The 19,960-nt window shown below is 46.9% G+C and overlaps 1 protein-coding gene across 2 annotated transcripts in view; it reads right to left on the bottom strand.

Moving 5' to 3' along the window:
• The window catches only part of PDE8A (phosphodiesterase 8A), a 130,965-nt gene that overhangs the window by 100,398 nt on the left and 10,607 nt on the right, over positions 1 to 19,960 (bottom strand). The window contains exon 1 of one of the 2 annotated variants that reach the window (XM_079764069.1): positions 11,721 to 13,047. The exons of the other annotated variant lie outside the window; for it this stretch is intronic. Coding sequence (XP_079620195.1) covers positions 11,721 to 11,798 — 78 coding nt within the window. The 5' untranslated portion in view covers positions 11,799 to 13,047. Of the gene's footprint in view, positions 1 to 11,720; positions 13,048 to 19,960 lie in introns of those variants that run through there. 2 annotated transcript variants of the gene reach the window in all.

Below are 19,960 nucleotides of genomic sequence, written 5' to 3'. Positions count from 1 at the left end.
AAGGGTCCTGGGTTCGATTCCAGCCAAGAGCACATGCCCAGATTGCAGGTTCAATCCCTAGTAAGGGGCGTGCAGGAGGCAGCCAATCAGTGATTCTCTCTCATCATTGATGTTTCTATCTCTCTCTCCCTCTCCCTTCCTCTCTGAAATCAATAAAAGAAATATTTTTTAAAAAAAGAAAGAAAAACAACTCTCATGGAACATGGCTGAGGCCATGCTAAGAAAGAGCCTTGTGTGGTTTCCTAAGTGGCAAGTTCATACAGTTCGACACAATGCGTGTCAGACAGTGTCGAGGAAGCGAACACGCAGTCCCTCCCGTGACCAAGGAAGTCGTGGTCTGGAGGAGAGCAACAAGCAGACAATGATGACATGGGAGCTACCTGTTAAGTTACAGGTGAGCACAAACCAGAGGCTTCAAGAAAGAGTCTTGAAAGAAGTGAGCTCAGACCTGAGTGCTGAAGGAAAGCAGGAGGTAGCAGGGAAAGAAGGGGACTAACTACAGAAAGAAATCCCGTATTTTCCGGCGTATAAGACACTGGGCTATAGAAGATTTTCCTGGGTTAAAAAGTCATCTTATATGCCGGAAAATACGGTAATACAAGGAGAGACCCAAGACCAACCTTTGTTTGGAAACCTGAGCAAATGCTTCTCTCCATGAGCTTCAAGGCCTCGATGGAGGCTTGTGGAGAGCCAGCACACCTCGAGATCCAGCCATCCCGATCCCTTGGCAGACAAAATGCCACCTTCCTTTGGGGTTGGCCATGGCATTCTACTACCATGCTTCATTCCTGCTCAACTCTCCCTCTTTCCCGGAATACTCTAGCACCTCCCTGAACATTTGGATCATAGTCATCCCCTCTCCACCAACGTCCACCAAGGTCCTGCCACCAATCTGGGGTGTCAACGTCCATGTAAATAACCCATCAGCACCTTCAACGAGTTCTATTACAATGCCGTGACCTTCACCTCCACCCTACTTCACTCCAACCCATCAGCCAGGACTGCCTCACACTGGAAATACTAAACTCCAACATCCACCTCTCTATCCTGCCAGCTCTCAGGAACTCTTATTCCTTCTACAATCCTCCCACTTCCAATCCTTTCATTCTTCTACTTTTGCCCCAACTCACCACCTCTCCCATCCTGCACAGACCACGTGATCCACTACTTGAACCACCTCTCCATGTTCCACCCTCTCGTCCCACCTTCTGCTTCCCACTTCCCCTTGTCTTTCCAATACAATATGTGGCAAATCAATGCAACTGTCCACTTCCTTGTTTCTACACCTGGGCCCCTGGGTCCTGCTGGAGAAAACCACAGGACCTTGTAGACTGAGGTCACCAAACACTCATGCTCTCCACCCCCAGCTGGGACTCTTTCAATGAGCTCTGACAGCTCTTATTCCCTATACCCGTGGTCGGCAAACTGTGGCTCACGAGCCACTTGCGGTTCTTTGGCCACTTGAGTGTGGCTCTTCCACAAAACACCACGGCCTGGGCGAGTCTATTTTAAAGAAGTGGCGTTAGAAGAAGTTTAAGTTTAAAAAATTTGGCTCTCAAAAGAAATTTCAATCGTTGTGCTGTTGCTATTTGGCTCTGTTGACTAATGAGTTTGCCGACCACTGCCCTATACCCTTCCCTATTCAGTGATGTCCTCAAGATCTGTACCCACCACTCCCTCCTGGGATTGAACTCCTTACTCTCAAGATTATGAGCTCACTATTTCATAATGAAAAAGGAGACAAACAAGCAATAACTCCTTAAAATTTGTACCTACTCCTAATCTACAAAAACAACAGTGTTCATTCCCATGCTCACTTCCTTCCTTCAGTCTTCCTAAAAGAATCGTCCTTCCTCTTGCCCCCAGGTAATCAGGTAATCGTACCTCCTAGGCCCACCTCTTCAAGGATCCCAACAATAGTTCCCTATGTCCTAATCACTAACTCCTTCTCTCTTTCCCTTTAGCATGTCAACATGCTTATACAGGACAAAGCTTCCTCTGACCCATTACATATAAATCCATGACATGCTACCCTGCCATAGGCCTTTCTGGAAAAGGCAGCCTCAGCTGGTTTATACTAGTTGATATGATACCATCTGAGTCACAGACATCACACAAAACCACTGCCAATATCCAGACACGGCTGCCGAGAGTGTGGATTGGTGCTGGAGCTAAAAGGGCAGCAGAGAGGCAGAGCAACGTGGTACCCAAACCATGCAGCAGGGGTGAGAACTGGACCGAACCAAGTCCTCTCGAAGGAAAACTGCAAAGCACCATGTGTCCTGACCAACGTTGAGATCTAGCTGTTCTTTTCCACAGAGCTGCTGTATGAGTAGCTGAATAACAAACTGTCAAAACATGCTACCCAAGGGAGCATTTGAGATCTTGCTTCCTGACATATGTCATCAATTTGGCTCAAATACATTCTTATTATTTTTTTTAAATTTAAACAAAAAACACATGCTACCCAGCATTGAAAACTCGCCACTTGGTAACCATCATGGTAATAACTGTTTCAGGCAAAAGTCATCAATGGATGATAAAACTAATTGGTGAAAGTTTAATGAGGAAAGGGATAGTTACACAGTCTCAAAGTACCAGTGTCTGCCCATAAGACAGTCACTGATTTCAAAGGGAACACCAGCGAGGGAACCCAGCAGACACAGCCTAACCAAGGAATTCCAGCGAACAGCACCAGTGAACAGCACCACAATGGGCCCTCTGATCTGATGCACCGAGAAGGACACGACGTCGCTTCTGTGGCATTCCTGCCCAGAATGCACAGCCGGGACCTATCATGAAAAAACAGAGGTAAACCTAAAATAAGGACAATTCTACAAAAAATAACAGGCCTCTGCTCTTCAAAAATGCCTAGATCCCCAAAGACAAACACCCAGGGATTCCTCACATCGAAGACTAATGTACATGACAACGTGGGTGATCTTGGATTGGATCCTAGATTGGAAAATAATTTTTTCTTTTGTTATAAAGGAAATTAGTGGGATAATTGGTTATGTTTGAATAAGGTCTATGGCTTAGATAACAGTACTGTAGCAATATGGATTTCATGACTTTGATCATTGTATTGATTATAGAAATTTTCAGTATTTAGGAAATACGCACTGAAGTATTTAAGGGTAAAGGGGCATCATGTCTGCAACTGACTTTCAAATGGTCTCAGAAACAACAATATGGATAGAGAATAAATGATAAAAGCACACAGTAAGATGTTGAGATTTTGGGCAATCTGTATAAATAGTATGCAGGAATTCGTTATACTATACTTTTTTCAACTTTTCTGTAAGTCTGAAATTATTTCAACATTTAAAAAGAGTTTTCCACCCTGACCGGTTTGGCTCAGTGGAGAGAGCGTCGGCCTGCAGACTGAAGGGTCCCAGGTTCGATTCCGGTCAAGGGCATGTACCCAATAGGGAGTGTGCAGAAGGCAGCTCATCGATGTTTCTCTCTCATCGATGTTTCTTACTCTCTATCCCTCTCCCTTCCTCTCTGTAAAAAAATCAATAAAATATATTTTAAAAATAAAAGGAGTTTTCCTTTTCTTTTAAAGCCCAGAATTGTGGGAGGCACAAAGAGAAATCGTCCCAAACCAAAGCTGTGGTTGCGGACTTGAAAATGCCTCTTTCCTGCTTTGGCAGACTAGGCCCCTCCAAGCAAACACAGACACGGGATCTGGAAGGCTAATAAGCTTGATTTAACTGATACACTCAGAACCTTGTACCTGTGAGAGAATATGTGTTATCTGCAAATGCCCATAGACATCTAAATAAGGGGCAATAATGAGCCTCCTTCTTGGACTCGTTCCTAGCGGTAAGGGTGGCTCCATCCGTGGTGTGGATCACCGCGGCACTTTCAGAGTGCCAGGACAAGGGGGCTAAGAGGAGAATTCCCGCCAAAGGGACTTCAAAGGCCCAAGGCCCTTCAAAACCTTTATTATGAACATTTTCAAACATACACAAAATAGAGAAAAGTATAAAGAATCTCCATATGCCCATCACCCAGATTCAATAATTATTATAATTCTAACATACTTGCTACATTCATCCCTTTTTTTGCTATAGTGTTCCAAAGCAAATTGACATTTTTCACCCCTAAATACTAGTGTGTGTGTGTGTGTGTGTGTGTGTGTGTGTGCAGACTTTTCTCCCCAACCAAAATTCCATTATAACTAATAAAATTTAAAAATGATCTCTTAATATCATCCATCACAAATTTCCCTGACATAAGAGCTCTTTTTTGTGTGTTTTTTTAATTGATTTCAGAAATAAAAGGGGGGGAGGGAGAAGAGAGAGAAAGAAACATCAATGATGAGAGAGAATCATCGATCAGCTGCCTCCTGCACACCCCACACTGGACATTGAGCCCGCAACCCAGGCATGTGCCCTGACCGGGAATCGAACCGTGACCTTCTGGTTCATAGGTTGATGCTCAATCACTGAGCCACGCCGGCTGGGCAGTGGCAAGGACTTTTAATGTTTCCCCAACTATACCTGCCCTTTCTTTCTTGGCACAGGAAAACTACCCTTCCCACCCCCTGCAGTTAAGCCATTGACTAGACTGGGTGGAAGTGACATGTGTCTCTGAAGTGTTTCATTGATGGCGTTCGAGACTTCCAGTATCTTCTGTCCCCACCACAGCGAACCCTGAGACTAGGTGTTGAGAAGGCAGTTAGAGCGTCATTTCAATACGCCAAGGTTGTGGGTTCCATCCCCAGTCAGGACACATACAAGAATCAACTAATGAATGTAGAAACAACAAATCTATATTGCTCTCTCGCTCTCTCTCACTCTCTCCCCCTTCATCTCTCTCTAAAATCAATTTTAAAAATTTTTAATTTAATACTATCATCTCTACTTTTTAACATTGCACTGGAGATAATATCCAAATGAAAAAGGAGTGATAGAATTGGAATATTACCATTTGCCACTTTGAATGAATTAAAGATGTGATGGTCACAAGATCTGTGTGGTCTTCTTCTTCACTGAGTCAGGACTGACCTATGTGACCAATAGAATATGGTGGGACTGACCATATACAAGTTCCAGACTAGATCAACCCTGTAGCTTCTGTCGTGGCCTACCGGATGGCTCTGGGGGAAGCCAGCACCCACGTCATGAGGACACTTGAGCAGCCCTGTGAAGACAGTGCACATGGCAAGGAACTGAGCCCCGCCCCAAGGCATCCAGCACTCAGTTGACGAGCCAGGTGAGGGAACCACCTTGAAAGCAAACCCTGTGGTCCAGGGAAGCCTTCGGGTGACTGCGGCCCCTGCTAACACCTGGCTGCAAGAGACTGTGGACCAGAACTACCAAGTTCTCTAATTCCTGACCTACAGAATTTGGGGGTAATTTGTTCTGCAACAAATGTAACACTGTGTTCTCTACTTCTGTGCATATTTTAAATTCTCCACAATAAAACATTTCAAAGTAATAAGCCAACTAATTAGAGAATCTGTTAAATAGAATTCATTTATTTCTGTCAGAACAGACAAGAGGTTAAAATGATGGAGAGGAAGGAAGAGCTAATAAAAACTCACTCTTTTATGTATATCTCGCTGTCTCTTAGGAAAAAGTTATTATATGATATCTCAGCTAATCCTATTTAAAAATCTATAAGGTAGAATGTATTTATTCCTATTTTGCAAATGAGAAAGTTGATGCTCAGAGAAATTACCAACTGGCTCAAGTTACACAGTGGTAGAGGGAGGATACAGAAACTCTTTTCTTTCCGCCGCATCTCAAAGCCCTTCTGACCTTATCATTTCTCCATCTAGCCCTTCAGGACCAAAGTTGCTAAGGTCTAAATCTGTAAATTTTGTGTGTCAATACCATCTTCCATCTCTTGCAAAACAATTCTCTGCTTCCCCTTTTCCCACCAACAAATGCAGTGTCATTTAGCATCACCGTGAGTGCTAAGCAACCAGAAATTAAAGGAAGGCAAAATGACAGGAGCTCAAAGCTCCAGTTCACATCCCAGATTTCTGTGCAACTCTGGATGGGGCTGTTCTTCAGGAAATGGTTTCAGATTCTCCAAAATTCTCCACCACTCTGCTGTTTTCAAGTTAACGGGGGGAGGTGAAGGGTTATACAAACCAATATAATGATGCTCTATTTCCTTCCTTGTTCCCATGGGTAAATTGTATAACTGGGTATTGTATAATCGTTTAAGTCACCAAAATTAACTTCCAAATATATCCTTAAAAAGAAAGCCCTAAATACTTTTTAGAGTATAATAAATACTATATATTAAAGCCATTATTTTTCTAATAACAAAAATGAACCTTCTGTTATAGATAATTACTATATCCATAGTCATTGAGTGTTTATAATTTTTAGGCACTGAACAAGTTGTTTAGATTCACAATTTAATCCAATTAACAACTACACCCATCCTATATAAGGCTAATATGCAAATCGACCGAAAGGTGGAACGGCCGGTTGCTATGACGCACACTGGCCACCAGGGGGGCAGACGCTCAACGCAGGAGCTGCCCCCGGTGGTCAGTGTGCTCCCACAGGGGGTGCGCCGCTCAGCCGGCTCACGGCTGGCAAGCTCAGCAGAGGTGGCGGGAGCCGCTCCTGCCTCCGCTGCAGGCAGGTGGTAAGGAGTGAGGGGTCCTGGACTTCAAGAGCCCGGACTGTGAGAGGGATGTCTGACTGCCAGCTTAGGCCCGATCCTAAGCCGGCAGGCGGACATCCCCCCAACGGGGTCCCAGACTGCGAGAGGGCACAGGCTGGGCTGAGGGACACCCCCCACCCCCCACCCCCAGTGCACAAATGTCATGCACCAGGCCTCTAAGTTTTACAAATAAAAAGCTTGGGCCCACAGAGGTTATGTGACTTGCCAAAGGTCAAGGGCTAGGGCTCGAACCACACTGTCTGGCTCCAAAGCCCATCTCCTGGCCACTCTTTTTTTAAATATATATTTTATTGGTTTCAGAGAGGATGGGAGAGGTAGAGAGAGATAGAAACATCAATGATGAGAGAGAATAATTGATTGGCTACCTCCTGCACACTCCCTACTGGGGATCGAGTCCACAACTCCAGGCATGTGCCCTGACTGGGAATCAAACCCAGGACCCTTCAGTTCACAGGCCAATGCTCAATCCACTGAACCAAACCAGCTATGGCTCCTAACCACTTTCCACTTGATTCCGTCAGGTTAGAATGGCAAATGAGAACGTGCCATTTTCCCGTATCTAGGTGAAAAAGAACAATGGAAGTGTAGAGAAAGTGAATTTAGAAGATATATACATTACTTTCAGAGCTATTTCCGAGAAGAGTTTCGTGGGGAGGGAAGAGGGGGTTTAGCCAAGATCTCCATGCTGAGGAAAGAAAAAGGAAGTAGGGACTCTGGAGCTAACTTCCAGGGCATATTTCTCAGGCTTAAAATAGGCTTGACCTTAGAATTGTCATGAGAAAAGGCAGCACAAATTAAGTCACATATAAACTGTTTGTTCTCAAGAACATAACTAGTGGGCACAGAACACAGTAGTACTAGGTTAAGGGACACTGACCGATTAACTAACACTGCCTCGCTCTTCCAGCTGGGAAGTTTTCCTAAGGTCACACCTTAAGGCTATTCAAGTCACTATGTATATTCTCCAAAATGTCCCATCATCTTCATGGAGGCTTCCACCTCAGGGCCCCTGCAAGCTCACGCTTCCCTGAACTGAAAGCTGAAGAAGGGCCGAGAAAGAAGGCTGCTCCCTGTGAAGTCAGCCCACCCGGTCCATTCATTTGACAAATACCAGGAGGTATAGACACGTGGCTGGCAAAGGAAGACCCCGCCCCTCTCCTGGACTGTACACGTATCAGATGTATGGACAGGCCATCAAATGCACACACAGACATGTAAAATCTGTGCTGGGCTCCAGGACATGGTGCTGACGGAGCACATAAGAGGAAACTGGACCCTGCATGTGTGGGGCAAGAGGGAAACAGCTTCTCAGGGGAGACCCACAGCATGAGTAGGAACTGAGTGAGAAGTAAAGGCATTTTAGACCCAGGGAAAGGCACATGCCACGTCCAGAGACCAAGAGGACATTCATGAAAATCCTGGCTCAAGCATGATACATGCTGAGGTTTCTAACACACGTTTTTATTGGAAGTTAACATACACAAAAAAGTATATAAATCCTAAGTGTGTAGCTTGGTGAACTGCACAAAGTAAACTCACCCGTCTAACTACCATCCGGGTCAAGAAACAGCTTTCCCAGACTCAGAAGCCCTTGTGTTCTTTCCAAAAGGCCAGGCCATCATAGCTCCCAGCACCACACCTCGGCCTGAATTTGGCGTAGATCAAATCATGTAGGAGTATGGGATCGTTTTTGTCTGGCTTCTTTCATTCAACACTTTACTTGTGAAATTCACCCATGCTGTTGCATATAACAATAGTTCTTTCATTTTCGCTGCTATTTCCAGAGCATTTCATTGTATACTGTTATCACAACTTAGTCTCCTTTGAGTGGACTTTGGAATTCTAGTTTTTCACTCTTATGAATAATGCTGCTATGAACATTCCAGTATGTGACTGTGTCAAACATGTACACACCTCTACTGGGTATATATCCAAGGAGCAGAATTGATGGGAGACAAAATATGCGTGTGTTCAACTTTAGCAGATACTGCCAAACAGTTTTCCAAAATGACCTTACTAATTTACATTCCTACCAACAGCATATGACATCTGTTTTTTGTTTGGCTGGTTTTTGTAATAACAGACAAGATAACCCACCACTGTCTGGAGAAAATCTAAACTTTTGATGAAAACTGGCCATGTAAAAACAATGGCTAAGGATCCTTCTCCACCCTGAAACCCACGAATATACTCCTTTAGATGAATTTTATCATGTCACTCAAAATGCCTTAATTTTACAATGGGTAAGCTCTTAGGACAACAAATTCCATTACAGAGAGGAAGGGAGAGGGATAGAGAGTTAGAAACATCGATGAGAGAGAAGCATTGATCAGCTGCCTCCTGCACATCCCCCACTGGGGATGTGCCTGCAACCAAGGTACATGACCTTGACCGGAATCAAACCTGGGACCTTTCAGTCCACAGGCCGAAGCTCTATCCACTGAGCCAAACCGGTTTCGGCAACAAATTCCATTACAAAAAGAGATCTGTAACATCCTTATTCCTAGGTTATAGAAAACAAACGTACAGGTGTAGTTTTTTTTTTGGCCTGATTATAAAACATTCTATATCACCTGCAGCCAAAAATGACTTTCTAACAGTCACTTTCAAAAGAAAAAAGGCCTGCCCTAGCCGGTTTGGCTCAGTAGATAGAGCACTGGCCTGCAGACTGAAGGGTCTCAGGCTCGATTCCAATCAAGGGCACAAGCCCTGGTTGCGGCTCAATCCCCAGTGGGGGGTGTGCAGGAGGCAGCTGATCAATGATTCTCTCTCATCATTGATGTTTCTCTCTCTCTCTCTCCCTGTCCCTTCCTCTCTGAAATCAATCAAATTATATTTTAAAAAAGAAAAGAAAAAAGGCCTGGTTTTTACATCAATAGTGTTAAATGAGAAGGTAGAGAGACGAGAGTTAGAATGGTCTCCAGGTTGGCTTTTAGACTTCCTCCCTAGTCACACAGTGAAAATTACTCTGCGACTCTCCCACCCTTCTTCTCCCTGCCCTAAACAACAAAGCATTACCCACAACCACACGCCCTCCCCCCCCCCACCCCCCCCACCCCCCCGGGAAGAATGAGGAAAAGGAGGCAGAAGTTGGGTGAAGAACACTTCCTTCCTTTTCCTCTCAGCAGGACTCACACTCCAAGCCTGCCTCTCCCAGGTGCCCGTTACAGAACAGGAGCCCAGCGGACAGACAGGCTGGCCTGGGAGGAGAAGGCTGCGCAGCCCCACGGGCTCTCTAAGGCGGAGCGCGTGCCTGGCTATCAGGCACTGGAGAGAGAGCTCCCCACCGCGTTCCCAGCAAACCATGGTGCCAGCCCTGCTTTAGGGACATTTAGCAAAAGGCAGATGGTTCGGCAAGCAAGGGCAGGAGGAGTGGGGTTGGGGGGGGCGGGGGTGAAGGTGGTAGGAAAGGATTCAGGCAGACACATCAGCAGTGGAAGGAAACCCGTGTCAGGGGGCAGGGTTTCTGGAGTCAGGAAAAGGGGAAACCAAGGCGCTGGCAGGTAGCCAGGATAGGGTGTAAGAATTTAAGATGAGACTGTGTGCACACCAACAAGGCCCCATCATTAGAAACAGGACAGAGTCCCAGAGCGTGGAACTAGAATCAAGTCCAACTGAATGGGGGGGGGGGGGGGGATGTAACACACTTAGGAGGGAGTTTGGTGGGGCCAAGGTGTCAGGAGAAAGGCAGCGACAGGGAGCCAGGCAGGCCGTTATAGGTCTCAGCAGACTAAGAATGGAATTCTGCAAATACACTCAGAGAGACATAATTAACCTGCATCTCAGTGTCACAACACAGGAAACCTCACCTGGCTTCTGACACCTCCCTGGGCCACTAACTGCGCCGGCATTTTTTTCCAGATGGAGGTGCTACAAAATCAACAAATCTGACAAACTGTTCAAGTTACCAAAGGGCTTGGAACATTCCAAATCAAGAAATACAGAATTCCTACATAAAGAGAGATAACCCCCAAGTATAAACCAAATGCATTCTGCAGTGTGTCTATTTACTCCATACACTTCCCCGATGTAAAGGCAAACTTTAGAGAAGCTGCTAAAACAACATGTGAGAAAAGAAAGCATATGAACTACGTCCCGTTCGTCTTGGTGGAAAACAAATAAAATGTCGTTATTTATTCTTCAATGAAACTATCACTCAACCCAAAGACAAATCATTGTCTAAGGGCAGGAGAGCGTTAGCCCAGCTGTAATTCTGGGAAACTGGAAGTCAAACTAGGGTCACATCCACTCAGACCCTGCGTGGGGGTTCGAGTACCCGAAGAAGCATCACGGATGTGCAGGACTCTGAGATCCAGACTCTAGCCTTCCTCTCTCCCGCTCCTCTTCCATTTCAGAAGCTGTATCAATCAGGATGCTTTTGGTTGCAAATTTTAAAAATCTGACCTCAAGCCCTAGCCGGTTTGGCTCAGTGGGTAGAGCGTCGGCCTGTGGACTGAAGGGTCCCAGGTTTGATTCTGGCCAAGGGCACAACATGCTTGGGTTGCAGGCTTGCTCCCCAGTGGGGGGCGTGCAGGAGGCAGCTGATCAATGATTCTCTCTCATCATTGATGTTTCTGTCTCTCTCTCCCTCTCCCTTCCCCTCTGAAATCAATAAAAATGTATTTTAAAATTTTTGTACCTCAAATTACTATGCCATAAGGTGGGTTTATTGACTCATGTAGATGCAAAGCCCAGAGTGAGATCTTGTGAGCTTCAGGCGAGATTCAACAGGACTAGGAACTGGGACCAGGGGAATTTCACGCCTGACTCAGGCCTGGGGTATGTATCTGTTACTGAGACAATGTCAGGGACCAACCTCCACAAATGCTGCGCAAGGGCGAGGGGAAAAGGGGAAGAATTAAAATAGTTACCGAAGAGGTGGGGCAGACCAGGCGGGCTGGCCAAGCCCAGTTCCCCTTCTCCCGGGCACACACACACAGCTCCCATTTCCCAGGCTTCAGTGAAACTAGGGGTGGCCAAGTGACCAACGGAACCAACCGACACCGACCACGTCCAGGGCTGGCCCCTAAGAACCTCTGACCCACGACCCTTCGTGCTCTTACCCCTCCTGCAAGCTTGTCCGTGCAGACGTGCTCGGTGACCTTGGCAGCCACAGATGGAAGGAGCCTCCGTCCCTGCATCGCCACCTCGAGGGGAGTCCTCCACTAATCGGGAACAGCCTTTCAAATGGGACAGGACTGAGAAACATTTATCAAGGCTGTGACTTTCATATGCCTTTGGGTGTGTTACGACAGTCGGCCTATCCTAACAGGTGAAGAGATGAAAGCCCACAGGGTTGGGTGGCTTGCTCAAGATACAGTCAGCTGACGAAAAGAAACCCCAAAACACAGGCTGCGATGATCTTACCACTGGAATGCAAAAACAAGTAATTGAAAACAAGTAATAACCCTGAAAGCAACGGATAAAGAGAGAAGTAATGCGCAACACGGAGTCATTAAATATCCTTAAGCAGAATACACAGGGGAGGGTCAACTGGGAAGCCCTTTCTATGTCAAAACTTGTTGAAATGTTCTTCTCTTAGCAAACAGAACAAGTGGAAAGTTTCTCTGGTAACGCAGAACACAAACTGTCTCACAATCAGAATTAAGAACAACCCTCATTACACATAAAAGTGGTATAAATTCTTAAGATGAAAAGCGTCTAGGGGCTTGGGCTGAACCCCAGGGCAGGAGCATGGGTTGTTCTGTGACCAGCACCTTCCCTTCCTCTGAGAGCTGCTCCTCCCCATCCAAACCCCCCCTCCCCCATCACAGACGCCACCACTGGCCGCGGGGGCGAGCAGGTGTCCTAAGCGAGGCCGTCTTGGTCCTTCCCAGGACTTCCACGCGGGAATGAAAGGAAGAGATTCCCCCCTGATGCAGCTGGGAAATGGGAGCTGTTGTTGGGCACAGTTTCCTGCTGAGCAGAAACAAAATCAGCCCAAGAAAATGGGAGATGACAGAGTGAGAGGGGAAGATGGAGAAAGAGTCCTGGTCTCCTCTGTCCCAGAGGCGGGCGTGCCCCAGTCCTTCCCTGGGTCTGGCTACGTAAGGCAGGTGTAGTGGCCCACAGATCTCCCTTCTGGCCTCAGCTAGATTAGGGTGCTGTCACCTGCAGTCAAAAGCATCCTGACCAATATAATCAGGAGAACTGTCTCAAAACAAACAAACAAAACCATTCATGGCATCTCATGAATCTCAAAAAGTAAAATGAAAAACGACAGAAATAGCAAAATCTAGTGCGGACTCAGAAACCAGGCTGCTGGCTAGGACACCTTGGGCAAATTCACCTCCCGCTGGCTCAGTCTTCTCATTGCTAAAGGTGAGCCATTAAGGTAATACCAAGCCCACTGGGTTTTCTTAAGGGTTCAGTTAGTACAGTGGTCGGCAAACTCATTAGTCAACAGAGCCAAATATCAACAGTACAACGACTGAAATTGCTTTTGAGAGCCGAAAACCGACTTCTGCGCATGGGCCACAAAGTTTCAATCGCACTGTACGTGCGCGCCCGCACGTGGTATTTTGTGGAAGAGCCACACTCAAGGGGCCAAAGACCCGCATGTGGCTCGAGAGCCAGGGTTTGCCGACCACTGAGTTAGTAATACATGGCAGTAGCTTAGAACAGTGCCTGGTATGTGGTAAGCATCGGACACCTGGTCATTTGTTTGTTACAGCGATCGTAGATTCCTAGGTTAGTGACCATGTTTTTGTGGGTTTCAGTGTAACAAGCCGGATGAACACAGGTGTCCAGGGGATCACAGGAAAGCCTGCTTGTCCCCCACAACCCGGCACTCAGCGGGGCACCACCAAACCCAGAAGCCCTTCCGTTGGTACTGGGTGACCTCTCTCCGCAGTCAGACTCCCTCCAGGCGCTCAGCGAGGAGAAGCTGTACCAGCCACAGCTGGCTCCTCTGGTCCCGAGGATATCCATGCTCCGCGGAAGGAAGGAAGGAAGAAGTCCTTCAACTGGGGCCTCAGGGCCACAGTGAACAGCCCGGAGGGTCAACACTGTCCCAGAGCAGCCCACAGGGACCTCTCTATCCTGGGAGCAGGCATGACCTTGACAGTTTGAACCCTGCATCCTATCTTAATCTGTTTTTTAATGGAATGAATTCCACAAACACAAAAAACCGAGGGCATTCATTCGTTCCACACATAAAATACTTCCTCCAGCAGCTACCTACTTCCTTCTCAGAGCTCCGCCTTCACCCAGGTTCTTTTTCTAATTCTGCTGATTCCGCTGGGGAGACATTCTCAGCAGAGCGCTTGTGAGGAAATTGCCCAAAGTCCAGAGGGCATCAAGTCCCTGACGTGCGGGTACTGGAGGCGTTCGGTGTGTAAGGCATGGGCGAAAGCTGGGGAGGGCCAGGAGCCACATCGGGCTGGGCGCTGAAGGTCAGGGAAGGAGTCTGGATTTTGAGCAGGAAATGGCACAGCTGGATTGACATCTGATCACTCTGCTCCCCCTCTTTGAAACTCTGCTTCTAGAGCAGCAAATCTGGACCTCCTGTACCTGGGGTCTGATTGTCTGGGAACTAAAATATGAGGTCTGGCCTGGCTCGGTGGTTGAGTATCGACCTATGGACCAGGAGGTCATGGTTTAATTCTCGGTTGGAGCACTGCTCGGGTTGTGGGCTCGATCCCCAGTGGGGGGTGTGCAGGAGGCAGCCAATCGCAGATTCTCTCTCATCATTGATGTTTCTCTCTCTCTCTCCCTCTCCCTTTCTCCCTGAAATCAATATATATATATATATATATATATATATATATATATATATATATATATTTTAATTAGGTCTAAACATATGTTCTTCAAAAGAATAGCTTAGGTGGGCTAGAATTCCAAAAAATGTCCTCACGAGGGAGAAATAATAACGAGGTAGATCACTTTAGCAATCCGGCTGTTCTTAGCGAAGGCTAAGAACCCTGAGGACAGGGGCAAAGCCCTCATGCCATCATTTAGACCAGGGGTCCTCAAACTTTTTAAACAGGGGGCCAGTTCACTGTCCCTCAGACCGTTGGAGGGCCGGACTATAGTTTAAAAAAAAAACAACAAACTATGAACAAATTCCTAAGCACACTGCACATATCTTATTTTGAAATAAAAAAACAAAATGGCAAAAACACCCGGCGGGCCGGATAAAAGTCCTCGGCGGGCAGCATGTGGCCCGCGGGCCGTAGTTTGAGGACGCCTGATTTAGACACTGCCCACTCCAAGCAACCTGGTGGGAAGGAGCCTGGTGTGGCACCGCATGCTGCTCCAGCGGGCCGGGGCCTGCACCCTGGGAGCACGAGTTCAGTCCATAGCAGCCCTGACCAGCAGACCGCCTCCAGCCGGCAGAAGCAGCACGGTAACCGAACTCTCCCCGTGGCAGAGCCAGCCCTAGGAACAACTGAGCCTACACCAAAACCACGCGGTGACCCGAGTCACTGTGGGATCCGGGGCTGACCGACACGGCAGAAATAGTCTTGGCCTCTCAAGACAAACACAGCTTTGGCTCGATAACTGTTTTCTGGTTTACAGGCCAGCAAAGCAGTACACCCCTGTTTATTTTTCCATTATCAGTATATTTAGCCGCTCTGAACAGATAACTGAACAGAGCTTCCTTCTCTAAGGACCCGGTGGTGAGAAAACAATTCTGATTAATAACCACAGGAAAACAAGGGAAGTCTGACACTTCCATGGGCTCTTCCCGCACCTCCTCGTGTATATGCTCATCTTACATCCAAGGAACCGGGGCTCCCAGACGAGTGATTTGCCCAGCTCACAGTTTAACAAGTACCAAAGCCAGATTTCGAACCCAAGCCTTCTGACTCCAATTCCCCTGCCCTCTTTGTACCACAGTCAACGGTATGTTCCGATTTCTGAACAGGCCCTGGACAATCGGGGGACAGGGCAATTAGAGACAAGTCTTCTCTCCAATAAGTGCATCATCCAAAAAGAAGGCTCATCTTTTTGTTGTTGTTAATCCTCAGCCGAGGATATTTTTCCCACTGATTTTGAGAGAGAATGGAAGGAAGAGGGAGAGACAGAGAGAAACATCGATGTGAGAGAAACACATCGATTGGCTGCCTCCTGCACGTGCCCTGACCAGGGCCAGGGAACCTGCAACCCAGGTACGTGCCCTTGACCGGAATTGAACCGAGGACTCTTCAGTCCACAGGCCGACGCTCTATCCACTGAGCCACACCGGCCAGAGCAAGAAGGCTAACCTTACATCTCCACGTTATTACAAAAACCACGTGCAGCTCCTGGCCCACAGTGAGCACGACGTGAATGTGTGCTGAATGAATGAAGGAATACTTCACTGATCCAATAAAGAATGAGTGCCCTCCCTATCACAGAACTTACCAAACAGGAGCTCTCTGTGTGACGGAGAAGGGAGACTACGAGGCCACTAAAACAAAGGGGGGGGGGGGGGGGGGCATTTTAACAGTATCTACCACGAGCTTTCAAAAGTTAATAGAATACTACGAACTACTGATATATCAAACAGATAAATCTCAAAACACATAATGCTGAGTGAAAGAATTGTTACATAAAAAGAGTACTGTAGCCTAACCGGTTCGGCTCAGTGGATAGAGCGTCGGCCTGCTGACTCAAGGGTCCCAGGTTCGATTCCGGTCAAGGGCATGTACCTTGGTTGCGGGCACATCCCCAGTAGGGGGTGTGCAGGAGGCAGCTGATGGATGTTTCTCTCATCAATGTTTCTAACTCTCTATCCCTCTCCCTTCCTCTTTGTAAAAAATCAATAAAATATATATATTTTTAAATTAAACAAAAGTACTATACATAGTATACAAGTCTACTTATATGAAGTTCTAGAACAAACAAACAAAGCTAATCTACAATGGGAAAAAAATTAACACAAATGTACAACTGTTATCATTTTTGGTGTGTATTACCTTCATGCTTTTTTCATATGCATATATTTTATGTGGTGATAATATACAATTTGATTTCATATATCATTGCTTATTAAGTCATTCTCTTGTTTTTTTAAAATATATATATATATATTTTTATTGCTTTCAGAGAGGAAGGGAGACGGAGAGAGAGGGAAACATCAATGATGAGAGAAAATCATCAATTGGCTGCCTCCTGCATGCCCCCACCGGGGATCGAGCCTGCAACCTGGGCATGTGCCCTGACCGGGAATCGATCTGTGTCCTCCTGGTTCATAGGTCAACGCTCAACCACGGAGCCATGCCAGCCAGGCTTGTTTTGCATTTTTGAAAATAATTAGAAGGATAGTTGCAGGGATGGTGGGGAGAAACTGCCTGGGAAGGGGCACAAGGGAACTTTCTGGGTGATGACAATGTTCTATAACTTGAGAGAGGTTTTGATTACACAGGCAAATGTATGGATTTGTCAAGACTCAGCAAATGTACAACAAATATTTGTGCATTTTATTGTCCATAAATTACAAAAGAAAAAATCTAAATAATGAACCTTAATTAATGACATTCATGCTATAATACTGAAGGGGAGGTGTACTGATGATTATAATTACTTTAATATGCATAAAAGAAAAAGGAGGTGGTTAGACAGGATTAGATAGATAGATGGATGATAAAGCAAGTACAGTAAAATGCTAATGTAAAATTCGTCCGGGAATGCTGTATATTTGAGATTTTTAATAAAAAAATGTTAAAAATACTAGAAAATAGTGAACAGTCATGAGGCAAACTTTGGGAGTGCTAGCCATGTTTTATCTCGATCTGGGTGGCAGTTACACGCATCATACATGTGTAAAATCTTATCAAGCTGCCCACTTTAAGACTGTATATTTTTCTAACTGCATTTCTTATTTCACAAAAAATGTTTTCAATAAACAGCAATCAGAATAGGACTTCCAAGTGTGTATAATTTATATCCTCAAAGAGATAAGGGAGTAGTATGCTACAACCAAAAAAAAAAATGCTATATAATAATCCTATATAATAAATAGGTAATATGCAAATTGACCATCACTCCAACACACAAGATAGCCATCCCCATGTGGTCAAAGATGGCCACCACAAAATGGCCTACAGGGGAGGGCAGTTGGGGCGACCAGGCCTGCAGCGGAGGGCAGTTGGGGACGACCAGGATGGCAGGGGAGGACAGTTAGGGGCGACCAGGCTGGCAGGGGAGGGCAGTTGGGGGCGACCAGGCCTGCAGGGGAGGGCAGTTAGGGGTGACCGGGCCTGCAGGGGAGGGCAGTTGGGGCTGACCAGGTCGGCAGGGGAGGACAGTTAGGGGCGACCAGGCCGGCAGGGGAGGGCAGTTAGGGGTGACCGGGCCTGCAGGGGAGGACAGTTAGGGGCGACCAGGCCGGCAGGGGAGGGCAGTTAGGGGTGACCAGGCCTGCAGGGAGGGCAGTTAGGAGCAATCGGGCCGGCAGGCAGGTGAGCGGCTGGGAGCCAGCAGTCCTAGATTGTGAGAGGGATGTCTGACTGCCCTCGAGGGGTCCCAGATTGGAGAGGGTGTAGGATGGGCTGAGGGACAACCCCCCCCCCATGCATGAATTTCGTGCAACGGGCCTCTAGTGTAAGTTATAAAGAGAACCATAAATCTTGAACACAAAAACTGCCCAATTTTTAAAACTCAATGAGCTCGAGGGCTGTGCAGACCTTGAGGAATGAGTCAGTAGCTGGAAGAGTGGACTAAAAAATCCTCCCACATTGTGGTGCAGAGACATGGAGGGCAGACCCAGATGTGTCAAAACCCTATCATTTGGCCCTAGCCGGTTTGGCTCAGTGGATAGAGCATTGGCCTGAGGACTGAAGGGTCCTGGTTTGATTCTGCTCAAGGGCACATGCCTGTGTTGCAGGCCTGATCCCCAGTGGGGGGTGTGCAGGAGGCAGCTGATCAATGATTCTCTCTCATCATTGATGTTTCTATCTCTCCCTCTACCTTCCTCTCTGAAATAAAAACAAACAAACAAAAAACCCTATCATTTGGAGGGAGCTGCAAAAGAAAGAAAATGAGGAAATGGAAAGGGAACATTTGAGGAAATAACAGCTAAGTGTTTCCTAGAACTAATGAACAAAACAATTTTTAAAGTCATTCTGAATTACAGTTATTTAAAACTAGAGGCCCAGTGCACGAAATTCGTGCACTGGTAGGGAGCCTAGCCGCTACCGGCTGCCAGCCAGGTACTTCCTCCCTTCCCCCAGCCGCCTGCTGCCACCGCCACCCCCTGCCAGGGCCTCCCTCCCTTCCCCCGGCCAGCCCCGCCCCCTGGTCGAACTCCCAGACAACTCCCGGTCTAGGGGACAATTTGCATACTACGCTTTTATTATATAGGATCATCTACATGGAGGGAGGAAGCACACCACCATTTTATGGGACGCTCTCTCCCGAATATGTAACTTAATTGTGCAACTGAAGTAATCCTGGTTCCTTTCTGTATTTTTCAAGTTTTCCACAATGAACATTACTGTCTTAATAAGGGGAAAATAAAAGTTCACTTTTATAAAATGATTCCAGAACCAAGAGACCAGAAAGGCTTTTTAAAGAACTCCCTAACCTCTCTCATCTGGCTTCTGCCCTATGCTATTACAGTGAACCTGTTTCTGGAAGCCGTCACCACAAACTGGGGCAAGTCATTTGATCTCCTTAAATTTCTGCCTCTTTAGGTCTTCAAGAGGGAAAATAAAATCCCTCCTTCCTACGTCACAGGAGTTTGGGGAACATCAAATGAGATGCTGTATAAAAATAGCGCTTGGTAAACCATAAAGCACTGCACAAATTGTGGCATGCTATCTATCAGTCCTTCTCTGCTGGTAAAACCCAACCTCCTAGTCGCCCTCCAGTTACCTCATCCCTCACTCCCCAAACCCAGTCTGCCTCTAGCCTGCCAGCTTTCCTTTCCTCATTCCCTCCTTGCCCACGCCACCCCACGACATTAGTTGTGCCTGGCCACACCTTGGGCCTACAGTAAGGGCCCACCTTGAGCTCTTCCTCACTCCAAGCGCTGCCATTTCCTCTGAAACTTAGTCTGCATACAATATGTTCACCCCGGATGAGAGTGAAAAAGCCTCTGGGAGTTCTCTAAGGTTTACAGGATGGACTTCAAACGCCTCAACCTGGCTTCCAGGCCCTCCCAGTCTGCAAAGCAAGCCCCCCCTCCACCCTCACACTAGTGACTGGTCTACCTATCCAGGTCCCCCCAGCCTTCGTAGCCCAGGCCCAAGTCCTCCCTCCCTTCCTGTCTCTATACCTTACGACCAATCCAGACTAAGCTCCCGGCTGTTCTCTGAGCACCATCCATGCCAGTGGCACTACCATCACTTCCAGGGCGGAGACCGGCCACACC

This window comes from Cnephaeus nilssonii (genome assembly GCF_951640355.1).
Source record: "Cnephaeus nilssonii genome assembly, chromosome: 24".
In the NCBI taxonomy this organism is placed as follows: Eukaryota; Metazoa; Chordata; class Mammalia; order Chiroptera; family Vespertilionidae; genus Cnephaeus; species Cnephaeus nilssonii.
The sequence above is the reverse complement of the archived record's forward strand: the minus strand, read 5'-3'. Positions and strand labels throughout refer to the sequence as shown.